The 11145-nt window shown below is 37.2% G+C and overlaps 1 protein-coding gene across 1 annotated transcript in view; it reads left to right on the top strand.

Annotated features, from left to right (window-relative positions):
* TBX18 (T-box transcription factor 18) overlaps window positions 1–11145 on the top strand; it is a 36322-nt gene that overhangs the window by 4510 nt on the left and 20667 nt on the right. Inside the window, exon 4 of the mRNA XM_069973539.1 lies at window positions 3039–3210. Within this exon, the coding sequence (XP_069829640.1) occupies window positions 3039–3210 (172 nt within the window). The remainder of the gene's footprint in view (window positions 1–3038; window positions 3211–11145) is intronic.

Here is an 11145-nt window from a genome sequence, read left to right as displayed (position 1 = left end):
ATGGTTATAGATAGATAGATAATCGATGGATAGATAGATAGATAGATAGATAGATAGATAGATAGATAGATAGAATAGATAGATAGATAGAATAGATAGATAGATAGAATATATAGATGATAGATAAGTAGATAGATAGATATATAGATAGATAGATAGGAGATAGATAGATAGATAAAGAGAGAGAGAGAGAGAGAGAGATAGAATAGATAGATGATAGATAAGTAGATAGATAGATCGATAGATGATAGATAAAATAGATAGATAGGAAATAGATAGATAGATGATAGATAAGTAGATAGATTGATAAATAGATAGATAGGCGATAGATAGATAGATAGATAGATAGATAGATAGGAGATAGATAGATAAATAGATAGATAGATAGATAGATAGATAAATAGGAGATAGATAGATAGATAGATAGATAGATAGGAGATAGATAGATAGATAGATAGATAGATAGGAGATAGATAGATAGATAGGAGATAGATAGATAGATAAATAGGAGATAGATAGATAGATAGATAGGAGATAGATAGATAGATAAATAGGAGATAGATAGATAGATAGATAGATAGATAGATAGATAGATAGGAGATAGATAGATAGATAGGAGATAGATAGATAGATAGATAGATAGATAGGAGATAGATAGATAGATAAATAGGAGATAGATAGATAGAAGATAGATAGATAGATAGATAGATAGGAGATAGATAGATAGATAGATAGAGGATAGATAAGTAGATAGATTGCAACATAAATTATAGATGATCCCACAAGTATGTATATATACTTTCGAGGGGGGGGGGGGGGGGGGGGCAGGGAATAATGTGGATTGTTAGACTCTCTGTACAGTACTATGGGAAATATCAGTACAAATAACACGAATATAAAGATGAATGGGAGATGGACAGAAAGATGTGACAGATGGATAGATAGATAGATAGATAGGACATAGATAGATAGATAGGAGATAGATAGATAGATAAATAGATAGGAGATAGATAGATAGATAGATAGATAGATAGATAGATAGATAGAGGATAGATAGATAGATAGATAGATAGATATGAGATAGATAGATAGATAGATAGATAGATAGATAGATAGATAGGAGATAGATAGATAGATAGATAGATAGATAGAGGATAGATAGATAGATAGAGGATAGATAGATAGATAGATAGATAGATATGAGATAGATAGATAGATATGAGATAGATAGATAGATAGATAGATAGATAGAGGATAGATAGATAGATAGATAGATAGATAGATATGAGATAGATAGATAGATATGAGATAGATAGAGAGATAGATAGATAGATAGATAGATAGATATGAGATAGATAGATAGATAGACAGATAGATAGATAGATAGGAGATAGATAATGGATAGATATGAAATGGATCAGTACATAGATACATTCTTTATATAGACACCTCTGTGTTACACAAAGTTCTAGTTGACGGCAATAATATGTCCCAGTAGTGACATGGACTGGTGGTGAATGGTGACCAGTACTGCACAATATGTCAGGACTATATAGCTGACAGATGGAAGAATGATAGAGGGCAGATAGATATTCCATAATATCAAATAATGCAAATGCCATACCACATTATTTGATGTTTATTATATTAAGGAAAAGAGAGTTACTATTTTCTGCATTAAAATGCCAAAATGATGCTGCAGCAGGTGTGATCTACATATATTACTTTTTGAACGACTTAGAATCTAACAATATACAGACTTTTTTCTCCAGATATAATATTTGTTTTATTTTAAACATTTTTTTTAATTAGTTTTACATCACATGGGGACAGAATCCATGTAAGATATACATCCATGTTGTATTATAGGAGGTTCCAGATTTTCCCAATTATGTATTTGCAGGACACAGTACACCCAGCAACTATATAATAGCTATGTGTGCACTGTTATGTGTATGGCCATGTATATAAGAGGTTATTTACTTGATATAATAATAATCAATCAATAATGTGAAAGCCTTCCTCCCCACTTTCCTCATATTGTTTACAAAGTGGAAGCCAACCAACAAAGATATATATATATATATATATATATTAGGGCTAAAATGTACCCTCCTTATAGAGTTGTTGATTTATATTATAAAATGTTCAGTTTATATTAATATATGCATCTTTCCAGACCTATTAGGGTATAAGGCTGGATTCCTGCACTACTTGTAATGAGTTTTTGATGTATTTGCCTTAAGTGGATCCAAACCACCATTTTAAATGGTAATAGATTAATACCACTTTAAAGTATGTTTTTTTTATCACCCTAAATCTTAGTGTTTTTGAAGCAAAAAAAAAAAAAATCAAAAAGGAAAAAAAAGTGCCATGAAAGATGTCTCCTTTCTCTAAAAATCAAACTATTATTATATGAGTTTGTCAGTTTAAACCAATCTGCATCTGTTCCACCATTACTCATTTTGCGGAAAAAAAAATAATAAAAAAATTAATAAATAATAAATATTTTTTAAATAATTAATACACCAAAAAACTCCAATAAAAAAATAATAAAAAAATAATAATAAATAAATAAATAATAGAAATACCTATACTTTTCTACTGAAATCAATTATGTACCTACAGGACAGCAGTGCCAAAAGTGCACCAGGTGTTTAACCCATTCTGCATGGATATTTTATAGGCTTGCAGAACTAAAATCCATACTAACATGCAGTCTGGCTTCCAGGCTCTGGCACATCCTGACCTGACTATAGTGCAATGGAGAGGGAGAACATTCTGTCATGTTTTCTTAGGGAAACATCCCCCCTGTGCCCTGATGTGATCCTCCTTTTGATCTAAAAAGACCTACTATAGAGCACATCTCTCAAACACCATGTAAAAGTGACCTTGAGCATTTGAAGTTGATGGATGTTGTGTGTTGAATATGGCTTTCCCTGAAAAATGTAATTGACAATGTAATGGTGAAGACTGTATTATTTGGTGCAGTTACAATGGCCTCCTGCTATAACCAATCTCCTTCTATACTCCTCCAGCTATGTTTACCACAGCTCCAAATGGATGGTTGCAGGCAATGCAGACTCCCCTGTTCCCCCACGAGTTTATATCCACCCAGATTCCCCGGCTTCTGGAGAGACCTGGATGAGACAAGTTATTAGTTTTGATAAATTAAAACTCACCAATAATGAGCTGGATGACCAAGGCCATGTGAGTATCAATATCAAAAGATCAATGTATTGTTTTTCTGTAGAACAGAACTAAGAGGGACATTTACTAAGGAGTCTAATGTGTGAGACTCTTCTAAGGCTATGTTCACACAACGTCAAAAATATTATAAAGGCGGCCAATTTTCATATTTAAAAAGACGTCCATTTTGGCAGAGATTTAACTGCATTGAAGTCAATGGGAAGACGGACGTCTAATGCACACAATGTATTGAATGACGGACATTTTTGCCGTGGGCGTCAAAATAATTAACGTGATCATTATTGTCGGACGTCTTTTGCAAACAGCGGACGTTTTTTATTAGTTGTTCACACACAGTTTTTCTTTTGTCACCATTCTTTCTTTGTTTTTACTGTTAAATTCGATGGACTTTTCGTTTAAGACACACACCGAAAGGCCAATGAGTATCCCCAAACTAGAATGATGTACAAACACCAGTCATTGCACTAAGGGGAGGCAAGGCAGCTAAATGACGTCCGTTATTTTAGACTCAAAATAACGGACGTAATTTTAAACAGAGCTGAAAAAACGTTGTGTGAACATAGCCTAATGGGGATTGGTGTATATTTTGTTCCAATATCTTGTATCAGTATCTTATTACAATGTAGCACTGCCATAGTGAATGTATCTAAGTATAAAGTGGCAAAAAAGAGTTGCAAAAAGCAAAAATTGCATACTGACCAGACGTAGGCCTGCACCTGTTTGTGCGATTTTTTTTTAAAGTTGCAAATGATAAATTGGACACTAATCCTGGCTTATGCAAACTTTTTGGTAAATACTCCAAACAGGCAGATTTTAAAAAGGTGGATCTAAAAAATATTCACCTGTCGAATACTGGTTCATAAATAGAACTTAAAGCAAAAATGGGTAAAAAAAAAAAAATTTAATTATTCACTTAAAAATAGGCGCAAAGCCCTTGATAAATTTCCCCTGTATTTTATACACACGATGAAGTTCAGGGCAATTCTACATAGAGTATTATAGATGGTGGAGAAGTAATGGGGAAAACACTGTGCTAGCTGGTTGGAAAATGGCTTTAAAAATTATTAGAGGCTAACCAGTGCTTATAATAAAAAAAAAAAAGAAGCAAATTTTCCACATTTCATGCATTATTTTATTTTCTGCATGGCAAGAAATTACAAGATTCCATAAAAGAGTTTAGGAAAATATAAATACACATTTAAATGCTCTTTGGGATTATTTTTTATAACTGCGTAAATGAATCCAAGATGCATTTACTGGATTTGCCAACAAGAGAACTAATGGGTATCTGTTTACAATCTGAGACAAAGCATTCTATTCTGGCTCTTGATACTATGACCTGCTTCTATCATGTAGTATATATATATATATATATATATATATATATATATATATATATATAAAACATTTAAATTTATTACATTTATTCTTTCTAGTTAGGAAGCACTTTCCTACTGTAGAATAAGGCCTCATTCACACATCAGTATATTTTTGCTGACTGAAATTTGTGTCCGCAATTTGGCATCCGCAATCTGCTAAGAACCATCTATAGTGCACATCCGTAGCAGCCGTGTTTTTTTTTTTTTGACGATACCCAGAAATTGTACAGTGTTTTCAACTAGTTGTGTTGTGTTCAGCATTTTTTTTTGCGGAGGGTTTGCAGAGAGTTTGCGGACGGTTTGCAGACAGTTTGTGCATGGTGGAGGCTCTAATAGATTCCTATAGGGAAATGTGCTGCAATTTCTCCACACTACAACATGTCCTATTTTTTTTTCTTTGTGGAACGCAAATGCGTAGACAAAAAATGCAGACGTGTGAATGGCCCCATTGAAAATAATTTATTCTGTCATTGCCAGCGATTGCAGATCCGCAAATACGGGACACTTTTTGCGGACGTGTGATTGAGGCCTAAGGCTATGTTCACACACAGTATATTTGCTCAGTATTTTGGTCCTTATATTGCAACCAAAACCAGGAGTTGATTGAAAACACAGAAAGGCTTCACAGAATTTTCTCACACTGTTGAAACTTAGTGGATGGCGGTCATTTAATGGCAAATAATGGGCGTTATTTTAAAACATCGGCCGTTGTTATGAAATAACGGCCATTATTCGTCAGAATATGACAGCCAACCACTAAATTTCAACAGTGTGAACATAGCCTTTCTGTGTTTTCAATCAACTCCTGGTTTTGGTTGCAATATGAGGACCAAAATACTGTGTGTGAACCTAGCCTTACTCTGTGAAAATTCAGTGCATATGTATCACAGAACAGCTTGTATTTCTTATTCTTGCAAAATGAAAGCTTGGTCGTGATTGGTGGCTACAGGCAACACCGCTATTTTTTGGGTTAGTTGATAAAGGAGGCCCATACTGAATTTGATAGATTGTGTAATATGGATTTAATATTAAGTAAAATTTTAGAAATTTTGGGGCACATTCACATAACTTTTTTTCTGAACAATTTTTCTGAAAACATCTGATCATGACAGATTGTACTAATCAACTACATACTAGTAGTGTGGTGAGGCCCAATGGTCCTTCTGCCACTGTCAGACTGGCCCATTAGAGGACCCCAGCTTTAGAACCCGCACTAACACTGCCGGACATGTCATTTCTCACTGGTTCTTCATAGGTGGGCCCCCAGGATCATTTCCTCTGGTGGGCCCTAGATACCCAAGTCCGACACTGCCTTCTGCCATATATGTGGAGACCTGCACTATAAATGGTGCACAGTAGTTGAGGAACTCATCTGTCAATTTTGCACTGGGTCCCGGGTGCTTCAGGTTCTGTGCAATAGTGCAATAGTCTATTCTTGTACAGTACATGTGCAATAGTCTATTCTTGTTACTTGTAACTGTATTGCAGGAGTATATAGACTCTTATTAGTACATAGCACTATTACAGCACCCATAGAAAGTGTAGATGTGCATGTTTTCTCATGGCATATGTTGCTTCTAGGGTAAAATACCTCTATAATATGGAGCTATGCAGATGCACCATATGGAAGCACATGGAGAGACCTAATATAGGTTTTTACTGTATGTAGGTGCATCTATTTTTGGAGGGGGTCGTGGTAGTCAGAATGCCTTGATCTAAGCACTAACTGGTTTGTTTTTAACTGGTCTTGTGGGGAAACATTACATGGAGAGCAGGGAAGTCTGCTGTGTATGTCTTTAGTATGTTTGTGTAGTATGTGTTTAGTATGTAGAAAAAATATCAGGTTGTTGGTATACAAGCTTAAATATGGAGGAAACATGATGTATGAATTGGTTCATACTCTCAGATAATTTTATACTTTTGGGTTCATATTCTCGGATAATTTTATACTTTTTGGTTCATATTCTCGGATACTTTTATTATACTTTTGTAGTATGGAAATTGTTATAAACACCAATTTTAACAGTGCTAGTAGTGATTACTCGTATATTATTTTATTCTCATTAATTTTGTTTGGCAACCTTTATGGGAACTTGACTAAATAACATTGTAAATTGAAATAAAAAAATATACTGAAGTCTGATGCTGTGGCCTGTTTTGGCTGAACTCACAGCCATTAGCAAACTGGACTACTGTTTTTTTATGGTTACTGTTTTCCACTGGTTTACTCGGCCATGCAATAATAACTTTAGACCAACTAAGTATTGAATATGCCTATAGAGTCATGAATTGGTATCTTTAAAGCGGTTTCCAAGATAAGACAAACATGGCTTCTTTCTGTCTATGGCTATGTTCAAACAACAGGGCGCCTTTTCTCAATTTTTGACGTTTTGTGAACTCTGGCTATGTTCACACAATGTTTTTTTTCTGCTCCGTTTAAAATGACGTCAGTCATTTTAAGTCTAAAATAACTGTGTCATTTAGGTAACTGGCCTCCCCTTAGTGCAAAGATGGCTGCTGGTACATTATTCTAGTTTGGGGTTACTAATTGACCTTTGGGTGCGGCTTAATTGAAAGGTCCATTAAATTTATTGGTAAAAACGGAGAAAGAACAATAACAAAATAAAAACTGTGTGTGAACAGCTAATAAAAAACATCCGCTGTTTGCAAAAAGACGTCCGAAAATAATGCACAGGAACATTATTTTAACGTCCGCGACAATAACGTCCAATTGTGTGCATTGAACGTCTGTCTTTCCATTGACTTTAATGCATTGCCATTCCAGTCAATTAAATCATGGTAAAAACCGACGTTATTTTAAATTGCAAAAGCGGACGCCTTTTCTCTATTTTTCACATTGTGTGAACACAGCCTATGGGTTATCTCTGGGATTGCAGATCAGTTCAATTAATGTCAATGTCAATGTACTTACAGGCTACAGTACAACACCACAGCCACAGACAGGTGTGCTTTTTTTTTTTTTTTTGAAGCGAGCAGACATGTTATTGCAAATCATGTTCAACCCCATTTAGGGTACGTTCACAATTAACGGATCCACAGCGGATTTCTCGCATGCAAATTCGCGGCAAGATCCGCTGCGGATCCCTGCCATGTACACCCTATGGGCAGACAAACTCGCAGCAGGATGAAAATCCCGCTGCGAGTTTGTCACCAGCCAGCCCCGTTAACCCCCCGCCACCTGGTGAAGTACTGCTGTCAATGCATTGGTCCCCTCTGCAAAGCAATTCCTTGTATTAGGACAAGGACCTTCCCTCTCAGCCAATCAGTGGCTGAGGGGGCACACCACTGCCACCACTGATTAGCTTAGAAGGAAGGTCCTTGTGTCAGCCTTATTACAAGGAATGCTTCACAGTGGGGACCAACTCAGAGACAGTGGCAGTCGTGGAGAAGTGACTACAGAATAGATTTTTTTTCCCAATAAACTGTGCCCTGAGAAGTGAGCACAGTTGGATAGAAAACAAAAATTAAAAAAACAATATTTCTTTGGAAATATTCCAAAATGAGTAAAGTCATAAAGTGCCTATGTCATGTTCACTGAACGATCTAGCTGTATGGATGGACAGTAGTTAGAGGAAGATAAATCATATGCCCAATGGTGGTAATGCCAAGTTGATCCCATCAGAAGTCTTAATCAAATCACTTGTGCTGAATACAAGTAGTTTGCTGATTGTGTTTAAGTTGTACCAGGAGAAGTACACCAACATAATACCTCATCAATTGGGATTGCTATGTGTTAATGCCTGTTGTCATTTTGAGGTAAAAATATGGCCATATTTTCTATATAATAATGCGCTCCCTTAGGCTGTGCTCACACATAGGGTACGATTTATCAAACGTGGTGTAAAGTGAAACTGGCTCATTTGCCCCTAGCAACCAATCAGATTCCACCTTTCATTCCTCACAGACTCTTTAGAAAATGAAAGATTGAATCTGATTGGTTGCTAGGGGCAACTGAGCCAATTCTACTTTACATAAATCTCCCCCATAGTGTTAAATGTGCATTTAATTACCTATAGCTAGCAATATTTGCAACAAATTAGCAATTTTGCTGTAACATATCAATATTTTCGTTTAAATTTTGACGGATTTGCTGAAAAAATATCAATATTTGTGGCTAAATACTGCTAATTAAGCATTATTAAATACACTTTAACAGCAGTGCACACACCAAATAGAATGATGAACATACTCATTACTTACTACCTGCTGTTGCACAATATGGCAGTATTTTCATCTGTTCACACAATGTTTTATTTTCACTCAAAATTACGGCCATACTTAGCTTTTATTTTGCTGTGCGTGAATATATTCCGCCCCCCCCCCCCCCAAAAAAAAAAAAAAAATTACCATTGGCTTCAGCTCCCATAGAAAGGAGGCCTTAGATCTGGAAAAGGTACAAAGATGTGCAACTACACTAATACACTAATAAGGGGCACAGAGCATCTGAGTTATATGGAAAGGAAAGGGAAACTGGCAGCACGGATATGCTCATGTCCATGCTATCAGTTTCCAGATGTAATACTCTGTGATCCGTTGTCTTCAATAAAAAGCATCTTTATGCCGAGAGTCACAGAGGTGTGTCTGTGACACTGTCAGCGCCTGCCCCACACAGCCTCAGCCCAGTCACGTTCTTTGGCCGCCATTGTATCTTTAGGCTGCTTCCCCTACCTCCTGAATAATTGACAGCTAATGCTGGCCTGAAGATGGTGTTGTCGCTGGAGAGTGGGTCGGACTGAAGCTGTGAGGTAAGGGCCCAGAATAAAGATACTTTTTGGGAGGCTTGGTGCCCTAAGTCTTTTTGGATCTAGAAAATCTGGGCATACTGCTGGTGTTGACATATGTGAGTCTTGCCTGAATAAATTAAAGGGGTATTCCACTCAAACACTCAGACGGGAGGGGGGAGGAGCGAGAGATGGAGAGAAAAGCTCACACACAGCTTTTTGTGTCTTCAGTAGAGAGCAGCAGCTCAGAACTGAGGGAAGGGGACTGAATAGATAATAATAAGTATGGAAGGAATTGTCAGACTCACCACGGGCAGCAACACGTTAAAAGACATGTTTGAGTGGAATATCCCTTTAAGGGCAATAGAAGTAAACAAGGAACTAATGTAACTTTCCAAATATCTATTGGTAAAAGAATGGTCCCTTTAAAAGGAACAATATGTTTCGAAGGCAAAGTGTCTTCATTAGGTTCACAAGTTGGAATGTGGTTGGTTGCTAATGGCAACTACTTTGCAGTAAAGTGGAGCAAAGAAAGTGTTTTTCACAATTTTTTGGAACAAAAAAGTGTTCATGAAGTAAATGGACTGATGTGCTGTAGAGCCTCACTTTTTACACTGTAACCCCTCTATGATCAGCTGTTATTGCTGGGAAACTTGCATCTGCTGTCAAGGATCACATGATGTGTTTCAAAATAAATTGGGAGAAATGTAATGGTGGACTCATTAAAGGAAAAGTTCAGCGGGGCAAAAAAATTCAGTTTGGGCAGGGGGAACATAATAAAAAATGCATATGTACCGGTCCCCATACCCGCACTGCACCACGTCCTGCTCCAGGGCACCTATTGACATTCTCCAGCTCTTAGCTCTTCTAGTTCACGACCCAGTTAATGGATGCCCTGCTCAGCCAGCCAGTGACACCACTGAAGTCACTGATTGGCTGATGGGGCATCCAGTAAGGCATTTTCCCCCGAGTAATGACATCATCATAACTTAGGGGGAGATACCTTCCGGCTGAGGTCCCGAGGCATCTGCCTCATGAGAGTTTTGCCTTTCTCTGGATCAACACAGTAGGGTTGTAGTTGGAACTCGATGGGGATCAAATTCTATAATGTCCATGGGCCTACTAAGGTATACAGATAGGGTTATCCTCGTATTACTTTAACATCTAGGAAATTCAGTTTCCTTCCGATGTCTACTTTAATGCCGGGTTCACACGCAGTAAGACACAGGCCATTCTGTGACCTGGCCATGTCACAGAACGGCCGGTGTCAGTGAAGATCATCATGGCCAGTACTGCAGTACCGGCCGAATAAACTTAATTTGTGCTGAATTAGGCTGAGTTCATACTACGTATATTTCAGTCAGTATATGTATATTTCAGTCAGTATATTTCAGTCAGAACAGATCCTTTCTGTGTTTTTAATCCACTCCTGGTTTTGGTTGCAATACTGACTGAAATATACTGACTGAAATATAAGTAGTGTGAACCCAGCCTTAGGATGTGAGTGCATCCCCGTGTGCACCTGCATCCCAATTCACCATAGCATACAATGGAAAGTGCGGCTAGAGCCACACTTTCCATTGTGTGAACTGACAGTTATGTGTGGCTGCTATTCAATGAATAGCAGCTGCAGAAAACATCCATGTCAATTTCTCCTGCGGCCGCTAGGAATCCCAGACGGAGTGTATACTATAGGGGACATTTATGAAGTCCGGCGTTTTTTACGCCAGACTTATAAATGTCCCTGCATCTCCGGTGCTACGGAGATTTATGTAGAGGCGGACTGCCTCTACATAAATCCCGTGCGCGTCGGT

This window comes from Dendropsophus ebraccatus, chromosome 6 (genome assembly GCF_027789765.1).
Source record: "Dendropsophus ebraccatus isolate aDenEbr1 chromosome 6, aDenEbr1.pat, whole genome shotgun sequence".
Classification (NCBI taxonomy): Eukaryota; Metazoa; Chordata; class Amphibia; order Anura; family Hylidae; genus Dendropsophus; species Dendropsophus ebraccatus.
This window is presented reverse-complemented; position numbering and strand designations above follow the sequence as displayed.